This window comes from Heterodontus francisci, chromosome 1 (genome assembly GCF_036365525.1).
Source record: "Heterodontus francisci isolate sHetFra1 chromosome 1, sHetFra1.hap1, whole genome shotgun sequence".
NCBI classification, from domain to species: domain Eukaryota; kingdom Metazoa; phylum Chordata; class Chondrichthyes; order Heterodontiformes; family Heterodontidae; genus Heterodontus; species Heterodontus francisci.
The window spans coordinates 136,259,333-136,274,602 of record NC_090371.1 but is presented as its reverse complement, the minus strand read 5'-3'; the positions used below and the strand labels follow the sequence as shown (position 1 = coordinate 136,274,602).

At 43.2% G+C, this 15,270-nt stretch overlaps 1 protein-coding gene across 3 annotated transcripts in view; it reads left to right on the top strand.

The window, feature by feature from the left end:
* The window catches only part of LOC137372492 (putative methyltransferase NSUN7), a 168,348-nt gene that overhangs the window by 111,525 nt on the left and 41,553 nt on the right, over positions 1-15,270 (top strand). For all 3 annotated transcript variants that reach the window (XM_068036371.1, XM_068036380.1, XM_068036365.1), the window contains one exon: positions 12,094-12,211. In XM_068036371.1, the coding sequence (XP_067892472.1) occupies positions 12,094-12,211 (118 nt within the window). The remainder of the gene's footprint in view (positions 1-12,093; positions 12,212-15,270) is intronic.

Here is a 15,270-nt window from a genome sequence, read left to right as displayed (position 1 = left end):
ACTTACCAATGGCTGTATACAAATTTATCATTTCTTTACCCTATTTATAAAATCTAAAATTCTGTTATGAACACACGAATTAGGAGCAGGAGTAGGCCACCCGGCCCCTTGAGCCTGCTCCGCCATTCAGTAAGTTCATGGCTGAACTGATTTCTCCACATTACCAGCTACACCCAATAACCTTTCATTCCCTTGCCTATCAAGCATCTATCTACCTCTGCTGTAAACATAATCAAGGACTCTGTTTCCACCGTCTTTTGAGGAAGAGAATTCCAAAGACTCACGACCCTCCAAGAGAAAACATTTCTCCTCATCTCTGTCTTAAATGGGCGACCCCTTATTTTTAAACAGTGACTCCTGGTTCTAGATTCTCCCACAAGGGGAAACATCCTTTCCACATCCACTCTGTCAAGACCCCTCAGGATCTTATATGTTTCAATCAAGTCGCCTCTTACTCTTCTAAGTTTCAGCGGATACAAGCCTAGCCTGTCCAATCTTTCCTCATAAGATAGTCTGTGCATTTCAGGTATCAGTCTAGTAAACCTCTTTGAACTGCTTCTATTGCATTTACATCCTTCCTTAAATAAGGAAGCAAATACTGTACACAGTACTCCAGATGTGGTCTCACCAATGCCCTGTATAGCTGAAGCATAACCTTCCTACTTTTGTATTCAATTCCCCTTGCAATAAATGATATTCTATTAACTTTCCTAATTTTGTGCTGTATACCTGCATACTAACCTTTTGTGATTCATGCAAGAGGACACCCAGATCCCTCTGCATCTCAGAGCTCCACAATCTCTCACATTTAGATAATTTTTTTTAAATTCTTCCTGCCAAAATGGACAACTTCGCATTTTTCCACATTATACTCCATCGCCAGATTTTTGCCCACTCACTTAACCTATCTACCTTTGTAGCCTCCTTATGTCCTCTTCACAACCTACTTTCCTACCTACTGTTGCGTCATCAGCAAATTTAGCAAGCATACATTCAGTCCCTTCATCCATTTATATAAATTGTCAAAAGTTGAGGTCCCAGCACTGATCCCTGCGGCACACCACTCATTACATCTTGCCAACAGAAAATGACCCATTTATGCCTACTGTTTGTTTCCTGTTAACTAGCCGATCTTCTGTCCATGCCAATATGCTATCCCCTGCACCATGAACTTTTATTTTTTGCAATAACCTTTGATGTGACACCTTATCAAATGCCTTCTGGATGTACAATACATCCACTGGTTCCCCCTTCATCCACAGCACATGTAACTCCCTCAAAGAACTCCAATAAATTGGTTAAATATGATTTCCCTTTCACAAAGCCATGTTGACTCTGCCTGATTACCTTGAATTTTTCTAAGTGCCCTGCTATAACGTCTTTAATAAATGCTTCCAACATTTTCCCTATGACAGATGTTCAGCTAACTGGCCTGCAGTTTGCTACTTTCTGTTTCCCTCCCTTTTTGAATAAAGGAGTTACAATTGCTATTTTCCAGTCTAGCGGAACCTTCCCTGAATCTAGGGAATTTTGGAAAATTAAAACTAATGCATCAACTGTCTCACTAGCCATTTCTTTTAAGATCCTAGGATGAAGTCCATCAGGACCCGGGACTTGTCAGCCCGCAGCTCCAACAATTTGTTCAATACCACTTCCCTGGTGATTGTAATTTTCTTGAGTTCCTCCCTCCCTTCCATTTCCTGACTTACAGCTAATTCTGGGATGTTACTTGTATCCTCTATAATGAAGGCCGATGCAAAATACCTGTCAATTCATCTGTCATCTCCTTATTATCCATTAATTCCCCAGACTCACTTTCTATAGGACCAACGTTCACTTTGTTAACTTTTTTTATGGCTTTATCTACTTGTAGCTGCATTGCTAAGGTTTGAACTTGTAGGTCTCTTGTTCTTCCACACCTTTCATTGGTTCTATGCTTCCATTCCTTGCTTTTCCTTGTAAAATACATCATCTCATACTTCCCAGCGTTAAATTGCATCTGCCAATTGTCTGCTTGTTCCACTGATAAGTCTATATGCTTCAGAATTTTTTAAACAACCCTTCTTGATGTTTTCCAAGCTTCCTCCTTTTCTATTGTTTAGGAAATTTCAGTATTCTAAACCCAAAGTCTGTAATGAGAAACTGTTTATGTTGCCTGATGCAACATAAATGAGATGCGTAGAGTTCAGTTGATTGACGATCTCAAACAATTTTGTTTAATAGCTATAAGTATATACAGAACAAAGCTATCTATTTACAGGGCTTGCCTCTTGGTGTTCCAGTTACAGAGCGAGTCTGGCAAGTAGTCATGTGACTGCATCCTGGCACATAACTCATTAGCATACTAAGATCTTAAAGACACATCACTTTTAAAGGCAATCACACAACATCCCCCTTCTTTCCAAAGATAAGTCTCATATGCTTAAAGCAAAACACATAAAATTAGATAGCATCAAAATTATTTACACAGGTATAGCGATTATGAACTTTACAGGTATAGAGGCTCAAACATCCATATATCGTCTTGGTGGTTTGACAACTCTTGCTCGAGGACTTTGCGTCTCCTATGTTGCTGTTTTTTCTGAAGTTTCTCCTGCTGTGTATTCAGTTTCTGTTGCTCTGCCTTCAGCCTGCTAACATATTCTGTTGCTTTTCTCAAGATTTTCAACCTTAGAGGCCATGTCATTCTTGGAAAGTTCAGGCACCTCATCTTGAAAATCCAACAGACAATGCTTCAACTAATTCCTCCTCTGCCGCCTCAGGACATTGTGTGTCCTTCACCTCTCCTCATCCTCCGAGTCTGAAGGCTTGGGGCTCCAGGTTCAGGACTTGTTGGGGGAAGAGTACTTGGTCTCATGGAGATACTTGTCCGTCCTGTCTTGTTGTGGTGCTGGCATTTCTCTGGAGAGCACAAGTGAAGGCGGGCATAGCTGTGTTGTTGCTGGGTTTCCAGACTGCACCATTTAATGCTAGTCAGAGTCTGCGAGCGGGTTCCGGACCTTGGAGATTTCCCTTGGCAATGTTCTTATGGATGGTTACAATGTTGAAATTCCTACACGCCGATAGTCTTGCCACTGCTGGTCCGCTTGTGTCTACTAGGTAGAATGTTTGTGGTTTCCAAGCAGACTTGCCATATCTGCATTGTTAATGTGCCACTGCATGAGATGGGTGACCCATTGTAGCAGATAGCTTGGCAGTTGTCAGTTGTATCATTGATCTCCAGCAGCTCCAGTACATATTGTTGAGGATTCAGACTGGTAGGATATTTGCACTAGCGCCAGTGTCAATCTTGACCTTGAGTGCTTGCTTGCCGGCTTTGGGCACATGATGTTAATAGTGGCGAAAGCTTCCAGTTGTTTGACTGCATCAATGTGATGTGTCAGGTTCACAATGTCGAATGCCTGTTCGTCTTCTGTCTGAGAACTGCTTCTCTCCGAGTCTTGTCTTGGGTCTTCTTCGCTGGTGATTTTGTGTATCAGCTTGCGTTTACACAGGTCTCTGGAGCTCTCCTTGCTGCTGTTGTCCTGTTGCTGTGGCTGTCTTCTGTTGGCTCATGTCCTACTGTGGCTTCTGACTGTCTTTGGAGCCAGAATTTCTGCATAGGCAGGCCCAGTGACCTTTTTGCACTGCATGCCTTGTACAGGTCACAGAATGCAGGGCAATTTCGCCAAGAGTGGGACAGACGGCATTTAACACACAGCTTTCTTGCTCTTTTTGACCTGGTTATGGTGCCGATACTGTTGGCTGCACCTAGTACTTGCAGATGTTGTTGTCCAGTTACAATGGCTTCGTATTTCCTGCCATCTTCCAGTAGTTCATCAATGCTGTGACTTTTTTCCCACCAAGAGGTCCTTCTGAAGCATTTCAATGGGTGTTGATACAATCAACAGCTCCATTATTCGGTCTGACAGCTCAGTTTCTGAGAAGTCGCATTTGTTGCCCTTACTTTGGCATCTGCTGACGAACTGGTCTATTAATTCCTGTGGCTGTTGCCTGTAGGACATCAATTCTAGGCGGTGAATTCTAAAATTCACTCTTAATCTGTGTTGGTCTTCCAGCACTTTTCATATCTTTCTGGATCCTCTTCAGATATGTCTGAGGTATTGATTCTGTGTAATCCCTCATTTCCAATTGCTATCAGTTTTACAGCCTGTTTTTCTGGTTCTATAATTATTTGGTCTGTGAAGCATAACTACATTCTCTGTTTGAACAATTGGAACTCAGATAGGATATCCAAGGCTTTCCAGTTCATGCTAGGAAATTTGGTAGCCATCTTTCTGCTGTTCTTTTGCTTTAAGAACTTGCTTCTGTGACTATACTTTCCTTTAAAAAGAAATTCTCTTCTTTCAACTCACTTATGGCTGCAGGTGTTCAGCAGTGATTTCTGTTTATCTACCTTCCAGCGCGCTAGTCTGTCTTTATACAGCTGTGTAATAGGCATTTTGAGTGCTTTTTTTTTTTAAAAGAGTTTGTTTATACAACAGATCAATAGGTAATTCATCACGGTTGAGTGGTATGAGTATTTTTTCAAACTCGGGCTGAGTGAATGAAAGCTCTTCACGCTGGAATGATTTAATGGTTTCTATTTATAGCTCAAGCTGCATAAATAGAGGTTTCCCACGCTTTTTGCTGTCAGGCACCTTCTGTAATGGCACCAACCTGATCAGCCTGGGGAATCTTTGAAAACAATTGATCAGCCTGAGATAGGGATTGGGTTTTCCCGTTTGTCTTTAAAGGCTTAGTAAAAGAAAAAAAAAAATCATATTTGCAAGCACCTCATAGCTTTTTTTGTTCAATGGGGATTCTGACTCACCTGATCACAATGATTGATTTGCAGTCTGTCATTCAGCGCTCTGCTGTCAATAGCTTGAGGTGAGTTTTTTTTTCCTTTACACTGTTTGGGCCAGTGTTTTTTTTAAACTTTTTCTCTTCGAGCTGTAGGTAGTCTTTAAAGCTGTTTAAATCTTGAATTTTGTCTTCTCACCACAGCTGTCACCATGTAATGAGAACCTTTTTATGTTGGCTGATGCAATGTAAATGAGATGCGTGGAGTTATGTTGATTGAAGATTTCAAACAAGTTTATTAAACGGCTAACAAGGATATACAGTGCAGAGCTATCTATTTACAAGGCTGGTCTCTTGGTGTTCCAGTTACAGAGTAAGTCTGGCAAGTAGTCATGTGACTGCATCCTGGCCCATAGCTAATAGCATACTAGGATCTTAAAGGAACATCATGACTAGCAAAAGTGGACTCACCACTGACTCCTGTGGTACAACACTTGCAATCCTTCTCTAATCTGAGCAACAGCCATGAATCATAAATAATCCTTTGTTTGACAATCAGTCGGGTGCAGTGGAGGGAGGAATATTAAGATTTAAATGGGTTGAATAGGGTAGATGTGGAGAGAATGAGTGGGAATCAATTTGATGTGTAGCTTGTAATTGCGGTATGCAGACCTGCCTTGACTCTTCGTGGGCAGGCAGTGCCATGGGTTGCTACCTGCATGGCTCGCACAGTGTTCTTCATTGATTTGGATGCACACAGGTGCCTCCCTTGCATGTGTCTGAATACTGATGTCACAGAGCCCAACTGGCCAGGATACCAAAATTGGACAACGCTGGTCCTGGCAATGCTTGCCTTGTCCTCTACTGAAAAAAGAAGCTTAGAAGCAGCACGTTGGGCCCTGCAGTAGCATTATTTAAAGGGCCAGGCAGCCTGGTGGCAGACAAGTAAAATTTATGGAACTTTTTCTATTGGGAAGTGTCGGAAAATACTAGAGTGTTTTTGGAGGGCTTTTGGCACCTTTGCTGGAGAATGTAGCCACATCCTCACAGGATGGCAAAGAAATAGGTGACCTGTCCACAAAGCAGGTATGGGGACAGCAGTGGCAGTGCCTCTGGGTCTGCAGCACTGAGATAGAGCAGAGGCTGCGGAGATGGCAAGCTGTAAGCCTTGCCCTCTGCCAAGTTGGAGCCAAACTCCTCCATGCTCCTTGACAAGTGACAGGAGGCTACCTGGCAGGTCAGCCAATGCACCCAGAATCTTGGTGTCCATGCCCATTCAGTGCTCTCCTGCATGCCGCCCCATGGAGGCTCTCATCTGAGTCCTCTGCACCCATCTGCCAGCTCACCATTTTCTCTCTGTGATCGTGGGAAAAAGTATACAATTTTGTGATAAAAAGATCCTGCAGAAATGTCAGGAATAGATGTAGTGGGGAGCAATTGGGCTGATGCAAAATATTAGTGTCAGCATTGTTCTGTGAAGAACGATGCAAAATAATAAATATTTAAATTTTATCCATATGCCTCAATAGTTCTAATTCTGGTTAGCATATGGTAAAATTTTCCTATCTCTGGTGTTGCAGTATGTCTTCAGTAAATCAGAACTTGATGGATTATTATAAACTATAAAATCTGCTATAGAATGTGTGTGTATATTATGTGATCAAAACAATCATATTGTTCAAGAATACCCCAACTTAACTGTACTGCAGTTCTGGTGCTTGTAAATATATCGATAGAGAGTTTCTGTATGCAGAGGAGGCAAAGTTTGTTTTTATAGATTTCACATCCACTTGAAAATCTGCTTCCTTAAAGAAAATAAAATGCACGTTATTACATAGCCCGTGTCACTAGATAATGGGGTATGCAAAAATCAGCTTGGATTAGTCAACAGTGCAAACAGCAGCTCCTATTGCAGGAACTTTGAGATAATTGACTGATGAAAATTTGGTGAGGAAATGCACTAATCTAGCAAAAGGTGATGAAATAGATTCTTTTGGGCCTCCTTATCTCGAGAGACAGTGGATACGCGCCTGGAGGTGGTCAGTGGTTTGTGAAGCAGCGCCTGGAGTGGCTATAAAGGCCAATTCTGGAGTGACAGGCTCTTCCACAGGTGCTGCAGAGAAATTTGTTTGTTGGGGCTGTTGCACAGTTGGCTCTCCCCTTGCGCCTCTGTCTTTTTTCCTGCCAACTACTAAGTCTCTTCGACTCGCCACAATTTAGCCCTGTCTTTATGGCTGCCCGCCAGCTCTGGCGAATGCTGGCAACTGACTCCCACGACTTGTGATCAATGTCACACGATTTCATGTCGCGTTTGCAGACGTCTTTATAACGGAGACATGGACGGCCGGTGGGTCTGATACCAGTGGCGAGCTCGCTGTACAATGTGTCTTTGGGGATCCTGCCATCTTCCATGCGGCTCACATGGCCAAGCCATCTCAAGCGCCGCTGACTCAGTAGTGTGTATAAGCTGGGGGTGTTGGCCGCTTCAAGGACTTCTGTGTTGGAGATATAGTCCTGCCACCTGATGCCAAGTATTCTCCGAAGGCAGCGAAGATGGAATGAATTGAGACGTCGCTCTTGGCTGGCATACGTTGTCCAGGCCTCGCTGCCGTAGAGCAAGGTACTGAGGACACAGGCCTGGTACACTCGGACTTTTGTGTTCCGTGTCAGTGCGCCATTTTCCCACACTCTCTTGGCCAGTCTGGACATAGCAGTGGAAGCCTTACCCATGCGCTTGTTGATTTCTGCATCTAGAGACAGGTTACTGGTGATAGTTGAGCCTAGGTAGGTGAACTCTTGAACCACTTCCAGAGCGTGGTCGCCAATATTGATGGATGGAGCATTTCTGACATCCTGCCCCATGATGTTCGTTTTCTTGAGGCTGATGGTTAGGCCAAATTCATTGCAGGCAGACGCAAACCTGTCGATGAGACTCTGCAGGCATTCTTCAGTGTGAGATGTTAAAGCAGCATCGTCAGCAAAGAGGAGTTCTCTGATGAGGACTTTCCGTACTTTGGACTTCGCTCTTAGACGGGCAAGGTTGAACAACCTGCCCCCTGATCTTGTGTGGAGGAAAATTCCTTCTTCAGAGGATTTGAACGCATGTGAAAGCAGCAGGGAGAAGAAAATCCCAAAAAGTGTGGGTGCGAGAACACAGCCCTGTTTCACACCACTCAGGATAGGAAAGGGCTCTGATGAGGAGCCACCATGTTGAATTGTGCCTTTCATATTGTCATGGAATGAGGTGATGATACTTAGTAGCTTTGGTGGACATCCGATCTTTTCTAGTAGTCTGAAGAGACCACGTCTGCTGACGAGGTCAAAGGCTTTGGTGAGATCAATGAAGGCAATGTAGAGGGGCATCTGTTGTTCACGGCATTTCTCCTGTATCTGACGAAGGGAGAACAGCATGTCAATAGTCGATCTCTCTGCACGAAAGCCACACTGTGCCTCAGGGTAGACGCGCTCGGCCAGCTTCTGGAGCCTGTTCAGAGCGACTCGAGCAAAGACTTTCCCCACTATGCTGAGCAGGGAGATTCCACGGTAGTTGTTGCAGTCACCGCGGTCACCTTTGTTTTTATAGAGGGTGATGATGTTGGCATCGCGCATGTCCTGGGGTACTGCTCCCTCGTCCCAGCACAGGCATAGCAGTTCATGTAGTGCTGAGAGTATAGCAGGCTTGGCACTCTTGATTATTTCAGGGGTAATGCTGTCCTTCCCAGGGGCTTTTCCGCTGGCTAGGGAATCAATGGCATCACTGAGTTCCGATTTGGTTGGCTGTATGTCCAGCTCATCCATGACTGGTAGAGGCTGGGCTGCATTGAGGGCAGTCTCAGTGACAGCATTCTCCCTGGAGTACAGTTCTAGGTAGTGCTCAACCCAGCGGTCCATCTGTTTGCGTTGGTCAGTGATTATGTCCCCCGATTTAGATTTGAGGGGGGTGATCTTCTTGATGGTTGGCCCAAGAGCTCTCTTCATGCCATCATACATTCCTCTGATGTTTCCGGTGTCTGAGGCCAGCTGAATATGACTGCATAGGTGTTGCCAGTAGTCGTTTGCGCAACGCCTAGCTGTTCTTTGTGCAGTACTTCTGGCTGCTTTAAGTGCTGCGGATGTTAAATCGCTGGGGGCTTTCTTGTAGTTCAAAAGTGCAATGCGCTTAGCGGCTATGACAGGTTCCAGCTCTTCATTATGAGATTGAAACCAGTCTGCATTTCTCTTCGCACTTTTGCCGTAGGTGGTCAAAGCTGACTCATAGATGGCGTCTCTGATGTGGGCCCACTTGGTCTCAGCATCCCCTGTGGGAGTGTTTTGAAGGGCTGTTACAAGTGAATTTAGAAATTTTTGTAACAGCTGTGGGTGAGAAATTCTGCTCGTGTTGATGCGCGGATGGCCCTTCTGCTTGGAATGATGCAACTTCTTTGGTCTGAGTCTAACCTTGCTGCACACCAGGGAGTGGTCGGTGTCGCAGTCCGCACTGTGGAAGCTGCGTGTGATTTGAACACTGTTTAAGGCGGCTCGCCTTGTGACAATGAGGTCTAGCTGGTGCCAACGACGTGATCTTGGGTGCCTCCATGAAACCTGGTGACAGGGTTTAGTGTGAAAGAACGAGTTGGTGATGCAGAGGTTATGATAGGTACTAGATTAAGCAGTTTGTATTCATTGGGTTTTGGTAATAGTCACTGGGGAAAGGTTTAATGAAATGCATAAGTAATTATCACTGATGTGATTGATGTTGTTGAATTGCTGTTCTGAGATGTAGACGAACCATCTTCCAAACAAAATAAATTTAGGTCAGTAGACAAACAAAGCTCCAGTGACGAGAGTATTAAACCTAAAATTCAACCATCTTGCATAATCATCTTTAAGCTTGAAATGAACCTTGGTTTTTATTTAATTAAAGGTGGCATAAACATTGACCAGTTCAATCCTGTGAAAATTGTTGCAGCTGAAGAGGTTTCTGTAGTGTAAGGGAGAAAAAAATGGACAAGAGGATCCAAAATTTAGATCATCAAAATCCAAAATTCACTATTAAATAACTGGTGCCATTGCTCACAGTGAGCCACAACTTAGACTTTTATATTTAGAAACATTAGTCCTTCACTGTCGTTGGATCAAAATCCTGGAACTCCCTTCCTAACAGCACTGTGGGTGTACCTACCCCACATGGACTGCAGTGGTTCAAGAAGGCAGCTCACCACCATCTTCTCAAGGTAAATTAGGGATGGGCAATAAATGCTGGCCTACTCGGCGACGCCCACATCCCATGAATGAATAAAAAATAAATAGTCCATTTTGAAATTTGGCTTTGGGATATGCATTGAACAGCTGATCTGTTATTGTCTGTCTTTACACCCCCACGAATTGAAAGTTTTGTCCAATTGCTTCCTAATAATATAATTCAAAAAAAGGAAAGAACTTGCATTTATATATTGCCTTTCATGACCTCAGGATTTCTTAAAATGCTTTATAATCAATGAAGTACTTCTGAAGTGTAGGCATGGTTGTAGGGGATAGAAGAGCCAATTTGCACACAGCAATATCCCGGAAACTAAAATTAATTAAATGACAAGATAATCTGTTTGTAGCTTGAGGGATAAATGTCCATGATACCAAGCAAATTCCCATGCTTTTCTTCGAAAATGTAGTCTTCGGCATCCAACAGTCAGGTTCTCAGTTTAATGTCAGATCTGAAAGTCAGTGCTTCTGACAATGCAGCTCTCCCTCAGTACAGCACTGGAGTGCCAAACAATATAAACATTATGAAAATATTCTTTGTCAGTTAGACAGTTGCTCCCAAAGCAGTGTAACCTTTAGTTTATTAACATTTCTCTTGGAACATGCCTTTGCCTTATGATGGGGTAGAAAGTCACACATCCAAATTTGCTGATGACAAAGATAGATGGTATTGTAAGTGTAAAAATACAAAAATATTAACAGATTAAGTGAAGGAACAAAACTGATGGATTTCAAATTAGGCAAATGTGAAGTCATCCTCTTTGGATCTAAAAAGGATAGAACAGGGTATTTTCTAAGTGGTGAAAAGCTAGCAACAGTGGAGATCCAAAGAGACTTGAGGGTTCAACAACAACTTACATTTATGTAGCACCATTAACATAAAAACGTCCCAAGACTCTTCATAGGAGCATTATAAAACAAAGTCTGACACCGTGTCACAAAAGGAGCGATATTAGGTCAGATGACCAAAAGCTTGGTTGAAGAGGTAGACTTTAAGGAGTGTCTTAATGGAGGAATGCGAGGTGGAGAGACAGTGAGATGCAGGGAGAGTATTCCAGAGCTTGGGGCCTAAGCAACTGAAGGTGTGGCCACCAATGGTGGAGGGAGATGCATGGTGGTTCAGGTACATAGATCATAATGTTGTGAACAGGTACAGAAAGTAATCAAAAAGACTTACGGAATGCTGGCCTTTATATCTGGAGGACAAGTCTACAAGGGCGTAGAAGTCCTGCTTCGGTTATACTAAGCCCTGGCTAGACATCTTTAACAAGGATATACTGTCCATGGAGGGAGTGCATGGTAGATTTACTAGAATGATACCTGGACTCCAAGAGTTAAGATACAAGGAGAGATTACACAAACTAGGATTGTATTCCCTGGAATTTAGGAGGTTAAGAGGTGATTTCATTGTTTTCAAGATATTAAGGGGAATAAATTGGGTAGGTAGAAAGTAAGTGTTTCTGTTAGAGAGTCTAGGAGTGGGGGCATAGCTTAAAAATTAGAGCCAGACCTTTCAGGAGTGAAATTAGAAAACACTATGTGCAAAGGGTGGTAGAAGTTTGCAAATCTCTTCTGCAGATGGCAATTGATACAAGATCAATTGTTAATTTTAAAACAGATTGATAGATTTTCATTAGCCAAAGGTATGAAGGGATTTGGGACAAAGGTGGGTATATGAAGTTGGGCCACAGATACGTGGAATTGTGGAACAGACTTGAGGGGCTAAATGGCCTACTCGTGTTCCTGTGTTCTGAAGGCGACTAATAAATGTACGGTATTGAGGAAACAAAATTAAGTATTTCTTTAGCCCTTGCTCACTTATCCTATTTCCAATACATTCCCACTTATCTCCATGTTGACTTGAAACTGCTCTTATCTTGAATTTCTATATCATGAGGTGGATACAAATGATGAAAAACAAACATGTAGCTGTGGACTTGAGAATGTTTAATCTTGATGGGTATGGAATCTGAGGCAAAATATATGTGACAACATTGAAATAAGTAATGATTTTAGCCAATTAAATTTGTGGTATCTTTTCTGAAACTAAGCTTATGTTTCTTTCAATAGTTCCAAAGGTCCAGGCCATTGTGTATTCTACATGTTCAGTTTACCCTGAGGAAAATGAGGAAGTCGTGAAGCCAGTATTGGGAAAGAAAATAGAAGGAGCCAGAGTACAACCTTACAGGTATATTTACATACAAAACATCACTTGCATTTGCACAAACAAAATTGTCACAAATCAAATAATGCCAGAACAAAAATAAAAATCCTTATTTCTAAATGCTTCAAGATCAGAAGACTCGTTATGGCATTTATAATTCCCCAAGATAATTTGCACTTACTAATGCAAAAATATTATAGAACAAAGGGGATTGAGCGGAGATTTAACTGTTTCCATTAACAAATCATACAAGGACCATGAAAGGAACTAAGCTTGCAGAGTATACATTGTACAAGTTTCTTTCAGCACATCACTTTCATTCGCTTTTTATTCAGACTTGTTGGAGGCTGTTTCTTAGTAAATGGCTTATGAAACATAAAGCCATGTTTGCAAGCAGTGCCTCCTCCTGAAGCCCCCAGCATCACAGATGCCAGTTTTCAGCCAAATCGATTCAGTCCACGCGATATCAAGAAACAATTGAAGGCACTAGATATTGCAAAGGCTATGGGCCCTGACAACATTCCAGCAGTAGTACTGAAGAACACCTGTGCTCCAGAACTTGCCGCACCCCTAGCCAAGCTGTTCCAGTACAGCAACAAGACTGGCATCTGCCTGGCAATGTGGAAAATTGCCCAAGTATGTCCTGCACACAAAAAGCAGCACAAGTCCAAGCTGGCCAATTACCGCCCCATCAGTCTTCTCTCAATCATCAGAAAAATGATGGAAGGTGTTGTCAACAGTGCTATCAAGCGGTACTTGCTCAGCAATAACCTGCTCATTGATGCTCAGCTTGGGGTCTGCCATGGCCACTCAGCTCCTGACCTCGTTACAGCCTTGGTTCAAACATGGACGAAAGAGCTCAACTCAAGAGATGAGGTTTTTTTATTCAGTCATGGGATGTGGGTGATGCTGGCTAGGCCACTATTTATTGCCCATTGCTAATTGGCCTTGAGAAGATGGTGGTGAGCTGCCTTCTTGAATGCTGCAGTCTATGTGGGGTAGGGACACCCACTGAGCTGTTAGGAAGGGAGTTCCAGGATCTTGACCTAGCAACAGTGAAGGAACGGTGATATAGTTCCAGGTCAACATGGTGTGTGGCTTGGAGAGGAGCTTGTAGGTGGTGGTGTTCCCAAGCATTTGCTGCCTTTGTCTTTCTAGTTGGTAGAGGTTGCGGGTTCGGAAGGTGCTGTCTAAGGAGCCGTGGTGCGTTGCAGCAGTGCATATTGTAGATGGTACACACTGCTGCCACTGCATGTCGGTGGTGGAGGGAGTGAATGTCTGTGCATTGGGTGACAATCAAGTGGGCTGCTTTGTCCTGGAAGGTGTCGAACTTCTTGAGTGTTGTTGGAGCTGCGTCCATCCAGGCAAGTAGAGAGTATTCCATCACACTCCTCACTTGTGCCTTGTATATGGTGGACAGGCTTTGGGGAGTCAGGAGGTGAGTTACTCACCACAGGATTCCTAGCCTCTGACCTGCTGTTGTAGCCACGGTATTTTTATGGCTACTCCAGTTCAATTTCTGTTCAATGTTAACCCATAGTATGTTGATAGCGGGGGAATCAGCAATGGTAATGCCATTGAACGTCAACGGGAAATGGTTAGAATCTCTCTTGTTGGAGATGGTCATTGCCCACCACTCGTGTGGTGCGAATGTTACTTGCCACTTATCAGCACAAGCCTGGATATTTTGCAGGTCTTGCTGCATTTCTACACGGAGTGCTTCAGTATCTGAGGAGTTGCGAATGGTGTTGAACATTGTGCAATCATCAGCGAACATCCCCACTTCTGACCTTGTGATTGAAGGAAGCTCATTGATGAAGCAGCTGAGTATGGTTGGGCCTAGGACACTACCTTGAGGAATTCCTGCAGTGATGTTCTGGAGCTGAGATGATTGACCTCCAACAACCACAACCATCTTCTTTTGCGCTAGGTATGACTCCAACCAGCGGAGAGTTTTCCCCTGATTCCCATTGACTTCAGTTTTGCTAGGGCTCCTTGATGTCATACTCAGTCAAAAAACAGGACAAATCTAACCTTGCCCATTATCTCCTTTATTAGCTTACTTCCAATCATCAGCAAAGTGATGGAAGTCAATTATAGTAAAAACTGATAACCTGCTCACTAATATTCAGTTTGGGGTTCTGCTAGAACAATTTTCTGTAATTACAGACCTTGCCACAGCCTTGATCCAAGATTGGACATGAGCTGAATGCCAGAGGTGAGAGTAACTACTCTTGACGGGCAGCATAAGGCCTAGTATGGCAGAAAAGAGCTGTAGTAAAATTGAGTTTATTGAGGTCAAAAACAAAATATTGCAGTGGTTGTAACCCTATCTGACATTTAAGGAAGATGTTTGTGGTTGTTAGAGGCCAGCCTTTGTAGTCCCACAAAATGGCTGACAGAGTTCCTGAGGGCAGCATTCTTAGCTCAACCATTTTCAAGCAACTTCATGAATGAACTTTCATCTGTTGTAAGATCTGGAGTTGGGGTCCTTTGATACAGTGTTTGATTCCATTTGCAACTCCTCTGATTAATGGTCCAGCTCATTTCAGTCGATAGTGGGACCTGGGTCAACATCAAGGCTTGTGCAGGTGATGCATCCATATTTTCTCCAAAAATGATATTTCTCATTGTGGGAAAAACAAGGTGAAGACCTGGTAGAACTGGGGCCAGCTCTAAATTCCTGCTTCCTCACTTCCACCCTGCCTGGCTTTCACTCCGGTAGCATCCTCCCAAAGCCCCTTTTTTGTGCTTTTGGTTGCATTATCCTAGATTTTGCTCCATATCGTAGTTGACTGGATCTTCTGCTGATATTGTGTCTTTAGGATTTTTTTCTAAAGATACTGGCACTTAATCACACTGCAGAAAATGGTGAAAATGAGCATTTCTTCTAAACTGGATAATTTGAATGCGGAAGAGGATTTAATGAAGATCAACAGAAGGAGATGCAACAGGATCTATGATCTTTGGCTGTAGCTGGAGACTTACACATGTACCTGATGATTTTTGAAGAAACCTTCCTTTGCAACATCTGCTTTATGAAACAGAGCTGTACCTTCTGCTGGAGGAGGCAACATCTGTAA